At 32.4% G+C, this 15,060-nt stretch overlaps 1 protein-coding gene across 3 annotated transcripts; it reads right to left on the bottom strand.

The window, feature by feature from the left end:
* Positions 1–326: 326 nt before the first annotated feature.
* LOC137817471 (uncharacterized) lies at positions 327–10,089 on the bottom strand. 3 transcript variants are annotated; one of them, XM_068620760.2, is made up of 6 exons: positions 9,951–10,089; positions 9,693–9,753; positions 9,379–9,597; positions 4,326–9,212; positions 1,660–1,856; positions 327–751 (listed from the first exon to the last, which is right to left on the bottom strand). In XM_068620760.2, the coding sequence occupies exons 3-6, from the start codon at positions 9,553–9,555 to the stop codon at positions 637–639; spliced, it is 5,376 nt and encodes a 1,791-aa protein (XP_068476861.2). In that variant the 5' UTR covers positions 9,556–9,597; positions 9,693–9,753; positions 9,951–10,089; the 3' UTR covers positions 327–636. The 3 variants fall into 3 exon arrangements, with proteins under 3 accessions (XP_068476861.2, XP_068476862.2, XP_090156110.1); XM_068620761.2 differs by having other exon boundaries at positions 9,845–9,990; XM_090299984.1 differs by having other exon boundaries at positions 9,379–9,753; positions 9,951–10,083.
* Positions 10,090–15,060: the final 4,971 nt, after the last annotated feature.

Here is a 15,060-nt window from a genome sequence, read left to right as displayed (position 1 = left end):
AAAAGTAAAACAGAATTGAAAAAGTGAAATAACTAATTGCCAGCAGTTTAAACAGTCAAGAGCAACAAATGACAAGATTTGGTAACTAGTGAGTTTTAAAATATATCAGAGGTTGATGGAAAAATTATGGTTAACTGAAAATGACAGTAGAAAGCTTAAGGGATAAAATAGATTAATAAAATGTAAAATAATATTACATATTCATCCAATGACAATATTATATATATATATATATATATATATTTTAATTTTACTGACATTTGCAATAAATGTCTTAAAAATCATTACAACAGTGAATTGAATTAGATAGTAGTGTAAAATTATCATAGATAAGGATTTAGTACGATTAAGAAACAGAATTTTGTACATTTAAAATGAAAAACAACTTGAACCAAAAGAGAAAGTGATGTACAGAAGTAATTATCTGTAAAATAAAAAAATCCTATGCAAAATGTTGTCCGGCATACTTAATGAAACAGTATAGAACATTCTTCCTCAAAACATTACAATTTCGAAACTTAAGACTTGTGGTTCCAAAAAGAGAAGGAAAACACTCTTCTAACTGATACCAAAAGAAGACAGAAAAAAACAAAGCAACATTAGAAATTCCATTCCATGATCCCAAGTCTTTCCAATTCATGCTTGATAGATTCTACGGAGGAATTCCCAATAATAGTTCAACATGTGATCTGTAGGTCTCACTCTATCCCACTTCCCTGTAACAAATATAGCATATGCATCTGCTGCATACCTGATTGAAAAAGAATCAGAGTATCATCAACAACAGAGGCAAGAAAAGACATAAATATATATACACACAGAGCCAATAAAAGACACACATAAATATATATATACACACACACGGAAAGGGATCAAATCACAAATTTAAGTTACACACACCTACTATGGCACATTCATACAACCTCACCATGGATTGAATGTTCTTGTCACTAAGAAAATGACTACAAAAATTATATAATTCTAAATTACTTAATACTCAATTTATATTAATTAAGATAGTCATAATATATAATTCTTAAAGTGTATATTTTACTGATAAAGTCGAAATCATCCTCCGCAAGCGAGGCCGCTATATCTAGATGACATAAACATACAACACGCTCCCGACATACTTAATGACGCATGCTCCTCCCAATAATTAAACGCAGTTAGCAACAACATTACATTACTCCAAAACATACTTGAAACTACAGTTAAGGAGTACTTGGGCCTTCCTCAGAAATATAGCCCATAAAAATTGAGTATAAACAGGGAGGTACCCCAAGGTAAGGACTTCTGAACGTTTTTATTTTGAACATTCATCATTGTATAACACTAATTTGAGCATGGAGTGTTTTGAACGTTTTCATTTTGAACATCCATCATTGTATAACACTAACTTGAGCATGGAGTGTCATTGTAGGTACCCCGCTCCAAGGTCGAGAACCAAACGAATCCAAAACCGAGACAATAGAGGAGATCATCAGTTAGACTAGGAATTTCAGTTAACCAGTTGTTTTATAGGGTCAACCGGCCTTGTAAAGATATATATAATTTATGAACTACTTGATTACTGTCTTATTGCTAATTTTTTTCTAAAATTTGACACAATCAAGGTAATATGTATTATTAGTATATATAGCAGACAAGATGACTTACTTCCCAACCCCATGCAATTGAGTTACGTGAGTCCAGCTTTCGTCCAAGTATTCCTCAGAGAGACGCTTTAACATTTTTGCTCTTTTGTGTTGAAAACCTAATGTCTTTATTGTTTCTTCAATTTCCTCGCGTGAAACTTCTGTGCAAGATTTTGCATCTGGGCATAACTTGAAAAAGTCTGACACAATATTTTTTGTCTGCATTTTGCAAAAATAATCCATTAGTACATATAGATATAATTTCAACATTTAAACTACACCTAGTTGCCCATCTTAATTGAAAGGAAACTTCAAAATGCATTAGAGTTTTCAACAAAAGCAGAAGTTCAACTCTGCCAATAACCAACCACCGGTTCTAATGGTACAATTTTAATTGTAGAATAACAAATATGGAATGGTTTCATCAAGAGGGATTGACTAGGCTTCATGATTCCTTAATTTAACACATTCTCAAACAGTCACCTTACCTACCTAATTGACACTATTCACCATATATACCATAAATGACAGCATGTTTGGTTTCGCATTAGATCAAGTCAAACTCAGATTTATGAACCACATTCAAGTTGAGGCTACTTTGGATAAGTTTCATTTTTCACTTCAGAAACGTGGATCTAAGGCTGCAAATGTCAAACCAAACACACTAAATTGATGGATTCAATATCCAATTTCAGCAACCAATGTTAAAACACGAATCGGAAGAATACATGACCAGCACTCTTGAAGTATTCACCAGAAGAAAAGTACCTAAAATCTGCAGAAAGTGATATGTGACAATCCTGTTACGTGTAGACATCCAAACAAAACACTGGAAGAAAGCTTAGGACTTCGAATGAGTTTGGAAAGGAGGAAACTCTGAAGATTAGAGTAGGTAAGAAATTAAAACAAAGATTTCCAAGAAAAAACCGGCAGAAGAAGCCATGGTCTAAACTGCATAGTTTAGCTGAAAGAGATATACTAAAGTAAACACGCAAGACTGTAATTCGCTAGCACCTCTATGATTGAAATGAAACCCAATTTGAAGAATAAACTGGGATATAATAGAATTGATTGAGTAAATAATTAAAAGTTGACACAGTAAAAATGTGACTTAAAAGAACTCGTAGATTAAATGGAACATTTCCCATTCAAATGTCTTCCCCATAATATTGAAAATTCTTCGTTGACAGCAATCAAGCAAAAGGCCCTCAAGATATGAAAAGGATGGCATCTATATTCCTCTATACTCTATACACAGATCCATAAACTATTTTTTCTCTTTTGAAACACGTCAAGAACTTGACACCTGAATGATGATTTCATTCATTTGTTCAATGATCACCTATTTATTCAAGGCAACATGGCATCACTCATAAGAAATGGTGAATAGAATACAAGCACGGTTAGCAAATCTACAAGGTAGGAAGAGTGAAGAACTTATTAACAACCTAGCATCACCTTTTCACTTACAAAACTAATCCTTGTAAATTTATAAAGAAAATAGTACACACTCTTTTAAACACAATCTCTACTATTAACTAAAATTTATTGCAATTACAATTTTGGTCTTGCTGCTTATTTTATGAATATTTCCTAATTTTGTAGTTTCCAATAAATTTTATCAAATAGTGGGGTGTATTAGGAGTGTTAGAGAGAGTTGTTAGCACTCCTCTTTCAAGAAAGATGACTATGTAGGCTTAATTGTTCTTACTTAGATACAAAGATATTGGAAATATTAAGGAAGAAAATAATGGCTGACTCACCAAAACTACAATCACAATATTATTCAGCTAAGAATTATGATCTACGTATTGCAATAACAAGAACCACGTGTCTGCATTAAGAGGCTCTGTAAAAAAGGCCTAAAGAATCACTTGGGGAAAGTTATGATATGCTACTTGTCGAGCATATAATTGCAGAAGGGTGTTGAGATTTTATTAGGCCAGATTACAAGGAGATTTAACAGATTGACTGGGGTCCCCAAATTCAACATTAACTATACACAATCATATTATAAATATGGAATGTTAGCTAACTTCAAAGAGGAAAAATAATGCAACAGAACTCCATACTATATTGTGCATCAATAGATTTTAAATATTCCTTTCATGTGATAGGTATATACAAGTCACCAAAACTTGTGCAAATCTAGCAAGTCGCTAATAAGATGACAGGGGAGAACTAAATATTAATTTCAATGAGATTAGCATTGCTGAGAACTTTGAACTAACATGACTATCACTATAAAATTAGTCATCAGGCTTTTATTAGAAGCAACAATTCTACCACTCACCGCAAGATAAACCCTAATTTTCTTAGACCAAGTGAGAATAAAATATAATTCCCTAAGACCAAAGAGATAAAACATTAACGTCTAATCTTTCATTTCAAAGATGGCAATAGTAACCCCACATAAAATCATTTTAGAAAGGAAATAACAAGAACTATAGCCCTTTTTTTACCGTGTCTTTTATTGCAGATAAACAGATGAACTCACTGATGCCATATAACAGCTACAAATACAAGAGCTGGAAACATTTATGTTCCTCCAAATAGATGGACTTAAAAGCATATTATATGATGCCAGCTTTGGGCCAAGAGTAAAACAAAGGGCTAAAATGCAAAATAAACTATGCAAAAAATGTAAGATTACAGATGCTGTGAAATTATTATGCAAATAATTGATACCTGTCTACCAGAAGTCCGATTGAGAAGCATACAAATGACCAACACCCTCCAAGGGTCATGAGCATGATCCTCTTGAATGAGAACAGTCGCAGAGCGGGGAGGCTTCCATGTAATATCAGGAGTTTTTCTTTTGTAAGCCTCGTCCCACTTCTCAGAAGCAGAAAGATTTTTTTTAATTTCAATAGATTTTTCACTGCAACTAGATTTATTTTCCTCTGGTTTATCCTCCACGAAATTTTCAGTGGCATGTAAAGCAATAGATTCAAACTTGCTTCCCTCATCCAAAGGTTTCACGTCAATGTTCTTCCCACTATCATTATGAAAATAAGGGGAAACATATCTAATAGCATGGGCAACATTTTTCTGAACTAGAGGTTTTGATTTCACGCTCATCTTCCCACTATCATTATGAAAATAAGGGGAAACATATCTAATACCATGAGCAGCATTCTTCTGAACTAGAGGTTTTGTCTTCTTGGGTTTAACTTTACTAGTGGTATCTTTTCCATTCCCCTGCAGTTTATTGGAAATTGTTTTCTTCTTGATATTAATCAATCCATTTTCAATTACATTTCCATCCCCTAGCAGCTTATGTTCAAGGAGCATACCGCCAGTACAACATGATTCAGCACCAACCTTCTTCACATTGTTGCTTTGAAAGAAAGGAGAAACCTTTTGAATTTGAGCAAGCTCAGTTGTCCCTTCCGTATTAGATGTTCTCTTGCTTTCATATTTAAACATTTCAATTGGAATTTTATTTCCCAAAGTACAAGCACCCATTAAAGGTACAGAATCAATGTCACTTTCAAGCCCTTGGACTTTTACATTAACTGCCTTCTCCTTGTAATTCTGAAAATACGGAGAAACCTTCCGTACCTTGGCATGCCCCTCGGCTCTTTTCGTGCTGTTGGATTTTCTCTTCAATGATTCAATTTTAATGGTTTCAATTTCATTTCCAATTATTTGAGGTTCAACCTCAGAGAAATCTCCAGAACTAAACGCAACAGAATCAGCATGAACATGCTGTTTAACATTCTTCCCTCCATTATTTTCCATCAGTTTATCCTCCATGAAATTTCCAAAGATAGGTAAACCCATGGATTCAGACTTTATTTCCTTTTTCAGTGGTTGAACACTAAACTTCTTCCCACTGTCATTCTGAAAATAAGGGGAAACATATCTAACACCAACTTGGACTACATTTTCTGGAGCCATGGATTTCATATTCTTGGAATTAACATAACAAGCATTAGTGTCATTTCCATTCACTTGCAGATTATTTGCAATTACATCTCCATCCTCTGGCAGCTTATCTTCATGGAAATCACCACCAGTACTTGATAAGGCACTGAATCCAATCACACTGTCATAACAACATGATCCATAATCAACCTTCTTCCCATTGTTACTTTGAAGAAAAGGAGAAACCTTTAGATTTTGAGCATGCTTCACTATCTTGTTCTTTGCACATGTTCTATTACCTTGGAATTTAAAATTTTCAATTGCAATTTTATCACCAGAGTTGGCAATAGAATCAAAATCATTTTCATGATCAAGCGCTTCAACATTGACTGTTTTCTTGTCATTCTGAGAAAAAGGAGAAACCTTCCGAACCCTGCCCTGCTCCTCAGCAGTTTTTTTATTACTGGATTTTCTCTTTTTCTTGGATTCAACTTTAAGGGTTTCAATTTCATTTTCATTTTCATGCCATTCCACAAAGTCTCCAGAAGCAACTGGAAACACAAGAGGGTCAATACAACTATCAAGTACGCGTTCTTTAATTTTCTCCACCCCATGTTTTCCCTCCAGTTGATTCTCAATGGAATGTCCATAGATGGGTAAAGCAATGGAATCAGAACTGCTTTTCATATTCAACGAATTGCCTGTAATCTTCTCCACACTGTCACTATGGAATAAAGGGGAAACGTATTCAAAACAAAGGGCTGTATTTTTCTGAATCACAGACTCTGTCTTCATGAATTTAACATTTCTAGTTTCAGCATCATTTCCATTCTCTTGCAACTTATTTCTGAAATCTTTGATCTTCTTGAATTTAGTTGTTCCATTTTCCATTTCATTTCTATCAGCCCGCATCTTATCTCCAAAGAAGCTTCTACCAATACCCGGTGAAGCAAGGGATTCAATCTCACACCAACATGAATCAGCATCAACCTTCTTCTCAATGTCACTTTGAATGAAAGGTGAATTTTTTTGAATTGGATCATGCTCAACAATTTCAAGCTTCTCGTAACTTCCCATGCATTTGGATTTATTTTTTCCAATTGCAAATTTATCTTCATTCACTTCCTCCTTGTCTTGAACCATGCATCCACAAGTACCCATTGAAGCGACAATGTTATTATCACCATTATTAGGTGCTTCTAATTCAACAGTCTTCTTCACATTGTCATTCTGAAAGTAAGGAGAAACCTTTCTAGCATTGTCACTCTCAAAAAAAGTTTTCTGGCTATTAGATTTTTTCTTCTCGGATTTAATACCAATGGATTTGAATTCATTTCCATTTTCTTTCAGCTGATCCTCAAAGAAGTCTCTAGAAGCAGCAGATAAATAAACAGAATCAACATAACCTTCATGTCCCAGCTGATCAATCTGTACAGCACAACCATCTTCCTCCAGTTTATCCCCCAACAACTCTACAGAAGTAGGTAATGCAATAGGATTAGACTTGCTTTCCTTATCCAACGATTTGGCATTAATCTTCTCTGCACTATCATCATGAAAATATGGTGAAACATATTGAACACCAACTGGAACTGTATGTTTGTGAACTTCAGGTCCCATTTTCTCGGGGTTGAATTTACTGGTTGCAGCGCCATCACTATTCTCCCCCAGCTCCTCCTCAACTGAATTAACCTTTTCATCTACCAGCAACTTATCTTCAACAAATCCAATGTCACAGCCATAACAGCACAACTCAGGATCAATCTTCTCCCTGATGTCACCCTGACACTCACGCTTCTTGAGTATGTATTTACTGGTTTCATCATCACCACCTTTCTTCTTCTTCTTCTTTTTCTTGGATTTAATCTTTCCGTCTTTCAGCAGGTTATCTTCAATAAATCCAATGTCACAGCAATAAGACCACGATTCAGGATCAATCTTCTCCTTAATGCCACCTTGAGACTCACGCTTCATGAGTACAGATTTACTGGTTTCAGCATCATCACCACTCTCCCTCAGCTTATCCTTGACAACTTTTTTCTTCTTATTCTTTTCCTTGGATTTAATCTTTCCATCTACCAGCAAATTATCTTCAACAAATCCAATGTCAAAGCAATAAAAACACGAATCAGGATCAATCTTCTCCATGTTGTCACCTTGAGCCTCATGTTTAATTAACATGAAGTTACTGGTTTCGGTATCATCACCATTCTTCTGCAGCTTATTGTCAACCAATTTCTTCTTCCTCTTTTCCTTGGATTTAATCTTTCCATCTACCAACAGCTTATCTTCAACAAATCCAACGGCAAAGTCATCCTCCTGCAACTTATGGTCGACCACTTTCTTCTTCTTCTTGTCCTTGGATTCAATATTTCCGTCTACCACCAGCTTATCTTCAACAAATCCAATGTCACAGCCATCACAGCATAATTCCGTATCAATCTTCTCCCTGTTGTCATACTGAGGCTCACGCTTCTTGAGTATGAATTCACTGGTTTCAGCATCATCCCCATTCTCCCTCAGCTCCTCCTCGCCTGCTCTATTCTTCTTTACCTTGGAGTTTACCTCTCTGTCTACCAGCAACTTATCTTCAAGAAATCCAATGTCACAGCCATAACAGCACAATTCAGGATCAATCTTCTCCTTATTGACACCTTGAGGCTCACGCTTCTTGAGTATGAATTTACTGGTTTCAGCATCATCACCATTCTCCTTCACCTTATCCTTCACAGCTTTTCTCTTCTTATTCTTTTCCTTGGATTTAATCTTTCCATCTACCAGCAAATTATCCTCAACAAATCCAATGTCAAAGCCATAAAAACAAGAATCAGGATCAATCTTCTTCCTGTTGTCACCTTCAGGCTCGTGCTTTCTAAGTAGGAAGTTACTAGTTTCGGTATTACCACCATTCTTCTGCAGCTTATTGTCAACCAATTTCTTCTTCCTCTTTTCCTTGGATTTAATTTTTCCATCTACCAACAACTTATCTTCAACAAATCCAATGGCAAAGTCATCCTCTTGCAGCTTATGGTCAACCACTTTCTTCTTCTTCTTGTCCTTGGATTTAATCTTTCCATCTACCAGCAGTGTATCTTCAACAAATCCAATGTCACGGACAGAACAGAACAATTCTGGATCAATCTTCTCCCTGTTGTCATACTGTGGTTCACGTCTCTTGAGTATGAATTTACTGGTTTCAGTGTCATCACCGTTCTCCTGCTGCTCATCTTCAACTGTTTTCTTCTTCTTTTGCTTGGATTTAATCTTTCCATCTGACAGCAGCTTATCTCCAACAAAACGAATGTCACAACTACAAGAACACAAATCAGGACCAATCTTCTGCTCGTTGTCACCTTGATGAGGCTCACGCTTCTTGGACATTCTCTTCATTTCCGATTCGATCTTTTCAGTTGCAATTTCATGTCCATTCTCTTCACTGCCATAACTACAGGATTCAGCATCAACCTTCCGCTCAGAGGCACCAAGAGGCTCATGGTTCTTTGACCTTCTCTTATGTTTTGATTTGATCCTTCCACTCACAGTTTCGTCACCCTTCCCTTCATTGCCATAACAACAGAATCCAGTATCAACCTTCTTCTGGTCATCTCCTTGAGGCTCGTGCACATGCTTCTTCAGCCTTTTTATATCCCTTTTGGATGTGATCTTTTCAACTGCAATCTCATCTCCATTCTCTTCCCAATTGACCTGCATAAATTTTTCACGTGCCTTCATAAAAGTAAGGAAAAAGAGGGGGAAAAACACATTTTTTAAGAAGTCTCCCCCATTCCATAGCCGTTTTCAGATAAACAAAAGTTGTTCCTTTTTATTTAGCATTACAAAAGAAGGTATCGTATTAATTAAGGTCACTTACTCCCTTCTTCCCATAGTCGTTCTTATTAAAGTTTGGAACTTTTTTATGCATTTTAGATGTCTTCTTCCTCTCGTTACTGCTTTTGTAACTTCCAATTCCCCTTTCTTCTTTAATCTTCCCACTTACTTCAATCACATGTCCTTCTTTCTGGGCAGGCAGCGCTAAAACGCACTCCATTCTCCTAAAATTCTCCTGCTATAACTAAAGACAAACCAAAGTCTGGGAAAAAATGTAAGAGTGTTAAGCACAATTTGCATCAAAGAATGCTTAACTAGGTCTAGGGAAATATGTGATGATCAGTTTCTTTAACTCACTCCACTGGTAAGCCTCTTCAGACTGTGAGGTAGGATTGGAGAGAGCCAAAATGAGAGGTTTCTGCAAGTCAGGCATGACAGAGTAGTTAATATGTAAAATTTAACTTGACATAAGAAATTACTATAAGCTAAAATCATTTAATATTGAATACCCAGAACCCAAAATCACGCATTCAATCAATATATCAGATAGAAAGCATGTAATGTTAAATAGCCAGAACCCAAAATTTAGTTTTGAAAAAGGAAAAAGGAAGTAACCCTGGAAAAGGGTTTCTGGTGTTGTTGGATTCAAGGTTGTGTATTTCTCCATTCTGCAACTACTCATATTCTCAAGAGCAACCAAAACGACCGCGCCACTGTTTCCCTCTTTCTACTCATAAAAAATATTTTAATATATTTTTTGTCAATCACATTCATAATTCCTTTTTAATTGTTTTTCATACATTACTGTTAAAACGTAATATGAATTATATTTTAATAATAATATACCAGGGCTAAATTTTATGTTTTTTTATTTTTTATTTTATTTTATATATGTGTAAATAAAATATATTTTATATTATATTATTTTAATTTATTATAAATTTATTTATATTTGTATTTTTTACATATCAACATATGTACAAAAAACAATTATACAACAGACCTTTCAAATTACTCATCAGTTTTAATTTTATATCTATATCTTAATATCTTAACTATCATAATATATTTATTAAATTATAGTCATATACTATAAAAATGTGATTACGTAATAATATATTTTGAAAATATAAATACATATAAATTTAATAAAATTAAAATATTACAGGATAAATTTATATAATATTTAATATATATATATAACTAAATTTATGATAAATTAAAGAATATGTCATCATGTCATATTTACATTTTTTTTATACAAAGGAGGAAATCTCAGACATTATGTCATCCTGCTGAATCACATCATTTAATGAGTTATAAACTAATAATGATAAATAGTAATAGTTTATCAAAATTTATTTCATATTATTTTTATATCCTATTTGCTTTTATAATATATTATTTTGTTTTATACAAATAATATATGAGAATGTACTTGTATTTATATCCTATCTGCACTTTCTAATATAAATATACATTAAGTAGGTAGTGTAGTATACACCTTTCTAATATATATTTAATTTATCCAAATATTTATTTTATAATAGATATTACATCATGACAATAATCTACAAATATATATATATATATATATTAATATTTATATTTATAGGTAGCGTAATTGATTTTTATAATATATGTATTAAATTGATTTATTGTATCTTTAATTATTAACTACAAATAATATATGAGAATGTACATATATTTATATCCTATCTGCACTTTCTAATATAAATATACATTAAGTAGGTAGTGTAGTATGCATCTTTTAATATATATTTAATTTATCCATATAATTTTATGATTTTTTAATAATATTTTTTTATTTCAATATTATGATATTTAATATTTAATTATATATTGTTTATTAATTGATATATTCTGAGACGCAATAGGTTTGTAATAAAATCAATTACAGGTAACTATTATAGATATTACATCATGACAATAATCTACAAATATAAATATAATATATATAGGTAGCGTAATTGATTTTTATAATATATATTAAATTGATTTATTGTATCTTTAATTATTAATACAAATATATATGGTAAGAAATAATAACTTGCACACCTACAAATAAATTAGTAAATAGGACACATGATCTATGTATATATAGGAAAATTTTAATTATAACTGCTTTGCTTTTAGTTGTATATAAATTTGTTATTATTTTATTTTTATATTAATATTTTATTTTATTATTTTATAATTAATTAAATTTAAAATTAAAAAAAAAGTTAATATTAAATTTGAAAGAGAGACGTACACTATATTTATTTGAAAATAATGAGTCAAATAAAGCTTTGAATTGAAATGTGTTTTGATGGAAAGTTACTTTAACCGGCAAAAAGACACATAAAAGAAAACTTTTGAGAGACGTGTGAGAAGAAGAAACTGAAACGAAAAAAAAAATGAAAAGAAAAAGAAACATCTGATGAGCATATATTTATTCACACTCACTAGCCTTATTCATAGATTATTGGACTATAATAATAAATAAATAAATCTAATGTTTTAATTAATATTCTTATAATTGGGTTTATTTGGGCCTTAACTATTATTATTGTTAATTTTGTGTTTTTAGAGTAAATTATCCAGAGGGAGCATCTACCAATGGGTCAAATATGCAAAAGTCCAAGTTGCTTCTTGAACCAAAACAGAAAACAAATTCGGAGGAGAAGAAAGAGAAAATAAAATCTACAATATCTCAAAAACAGAATTGGAAGCAAATCTTCTGCAAAATACAAGAATTCTGGAAAGATAGAAACTTGGAAACGGTTAACAAAATATAAACTACAATATTCTCTCAAGATCCTTGGAGCAGAAAAGCCTATAAAAGGACACAAGCATCAAGGAGAAAGGGGAGAGCTTCATAGGGTTTTCTTAGATTATTTTCTTCTTAGTAATTCTTTTGTTTTGCCTCCGCACGGAAGGCTAAACCTTTTCCGTTGATTCCTTTGTAATTTCCCATTGAGTTCTGAGGTTTCGTTCTATAAAAGTTTCGATTTTTAAGTCTCTATAGCAGTTGTTTTTATTGTCTAATCTCCTGGAAAACTAGTTTTTGTGAGAGGTTGTACTTGAACGCATGATTGAGAGTCTTCCTTGTCTTAAACTTTGGTTTCTTAGTTAGTTCAAATTGTTCTAATTAATTTCTTGGGCGCATGATTCAAGAGAGAGGAGGTAAGCATTCCCATGGAGTATACACATGGAACAAAGTGGGTATGGATTAAATCAGTAGACGCATGCTTTACTGGTGAGTTTCAGTTGAATCAGATAGGGGCATGTTCAATCTGGTTTAGCTTTGTTGGAGGATTGAGAAAAGATTAATCTTTAGACAACCTGTGAAGAATTCAATAGTGGAAGAACTTGGGGATCAATCACTTTTTATTTGTTATTTCAATCTCTTTTATATTTTCTACACAACCATCTCAAACCCCTTTTTTTTATCTTTATTGTTATTGCTAAATTTTATTGCTTGTAGATAGATTTTAAACCCTGATCAACTGATTTTACTATTGGATTCGTTGGGAGACGACTTGGGGTCATCTGACCACAGTTATACTATCATCTCTCTTGTTAGACAAGTCTACGCTAGAATCATATTAATTTGACAACAAAACGACAGCTATCAAATTTGGCGCCGTTGCCGGGGAATCCAATTTGATTTTGGTTATCAGGTTTTTCTTTCTTATCTGCATAATTTTTTTTTCCTAATTTTTTTTTTCTGAATATTTAACCTGTATTTTCTTCCTATTAGTATAGCAATAAAAAAAGCGAAAATAATAATAAAAAATCTAATATTTAGGATATCTCTTATCTTTATTTTGTTTTGATTTGTTTTTATTTTATTTTATCTCCTATATCTTTTATCTTTATTTTTTGTTTTTATTTTATTCCTTTATATCTTTTATCTTTATCTTATTTTGCCTTTATTTTATATCATTTATGTTTTTAGTTATTTCTTTTATTTTGTTTTGTCATCTTTATTTATTTCTGTTTTTGTTTTTGTTTACTGTTTTTATTTTCTATATTTTATTTATTTCTTTATTTATTTTAACATAATTTTTTTTCTCTAACTATTTTTTTAAGTATTAAGTGTAGCATTTGCATTAATTTTTTTTTAGGATCTTGCATTTAGGGTAGACACTTCAGTTGCTACTCTTTGATTTCGATTTTTAAGTCTCTATAGCAGTTGTTTTTATTGTCTAATCTCCTGGAAAACTAGTTTTTGTGAGAGGTTGTACTTGAACGCATGATTGAGAGTCTTCCTTGTCTTAAACTTTGGTTTCTTAGTTAATTCGCATTGTTCTAATTAATTTCTTGGGCGCATGATTCAAGAGAGAGGAGGTAAGCATTCCCATGGAGTATACACATGGAACAAAGTGGGTATGGATTAAACCAGTAGACGCATGCTTTACTGGTGAGTTTCAGTTGAATCAGATAGGGGCATGTTCAATCTGGTTTAGCTTTGTTGGAGGATTGAGAAATGATTAATCTTTAGATAACCTGTGAATAATTCAATGGTGGAAGAACTTGGGGATCAATCACTTTTTATTTGTTATTTCAATCTCTTTTATATTTTCTGCACAACCATCTCAAACCCCTTTTTTTTATCTTTATTGTTATTGCTAAATTTTATTGCTTGCAGATAGATTTTAAACCCTGATCAACTGATTTTACTATTGGATTCGTTGGGAGACGACTTGGGGTCATCTGACCACAGTTATACTATCATCTCTCTTGTTAGACAAGTCTACGCTAGAATCATATTAATTTGACAACAAAACGACAGCTATCAAATTTGGCGCCGTTGCCGGGGAATCCAATTTGATTTTGGTTATCAGGTTTTTCTTTCTTATCTGCATAATTTTTTTTTTCCTAATTTTTTTTCTTCTGAATATTTAACCTGTATTTTCTTCCTATTAGTATAGCAATAAAAAAAAACGAAAATAATAATAAAAAATCTAATATTTAGGATATCTCTTATCTTTATTTTGTTTTGATTTGTTTTTATTTTATTTTATCTCCTATATCTTTTATCTTTATTTTTTGTTTATTTTATTCCTTTATATCTTTTATCTTTATCTTATTTTGCCTTTATTTTATATCTTTTATGTTTTTAGTTATTTCTTTTATTTTGTTTTGTCATCTTTATTTATTTCTGTTTTTGTTTTTGTTTACTGTTTTTATTTTCTATATTTTATTTATTTATTTTAACATAATTTTTTTTTCTCTAACTATTTTTTAAGCATTAAGTGTATTATTTGCATTAATTTTTTTTTTAGGATCTTGCATTTAGGGTAGACACTTCAGTTGCTACTCTTTGATTTCGATTTTTAAGTCTCTATAGCAGTTGTTTTTATTGTCTAATCTCCTGGAAAACTAGTTTTTGTGAGAGGTTGTACTTGAACGCATGATTGAGAGTCTTCCTTGTCTTAAACTTTGGTTTCTTAGTTAATTCGCATTGTTCTAATTAATTTCTTGGGCGCATGATTCAAGAGAGAGGAGGTAAGCATTCCCATGGAGTATACACATGGAACAAAGTTGGTATGGATTAAACCAGTAGACGCATGCTTTACTGGTGAGTTTCAGTTGAATCAGATAGGGGCATGTTCAATCTGGTTTAGCTTTGTTGGAGGATTGAGAAAAGATTAATCTTTAGACAACCTGTGAAGAATTCAATGGTGGAAGAACTTGGGGATTGATCCTGCCTGTT

This window comes from Phaseolus vulgaris, chromosome 3 (assembly GCF_051622355.1).
Source record: "Phaseolus vulgaris cultivar YP4 chromosome 3, ASM5162235v1, whole genome shotgun sequence".
Lineage (NCBI taxonomy): Eukaryota > Viridiplantae > Streptophyta > Magnoliopsida > Fabales > Fabaceae > Phaseolus > Phaseolus vulgaris.
Note: the sequence above shows the minus strand (reverse complement) of the source record. Positions and strands in the feature narration are given on the sequence as shown.

Coding starts and splice junctions, on each gene's coding strand:
- LOC137817471 (XM_068620760.2), bottom strand. CDS start 9,555: ATGGAGTGCGTTTTAGCGCTGCCTGCCCAGAAAGAAGGACATGTGATT. Junction 1,857..4,325: donor ATCGGACTTCTGGTAGACAG/GTATCAATTATT, acceptor TGCAAAATGCAG/ACAAAAAATATTGTGTCAGA. Junction 752..1,659: donor CAATTGCATGGGGTTGGGAA/GTAAGTCATCTT, acceptor TTTTTCAATCAG/GTATGCAGCAGATGCATATG.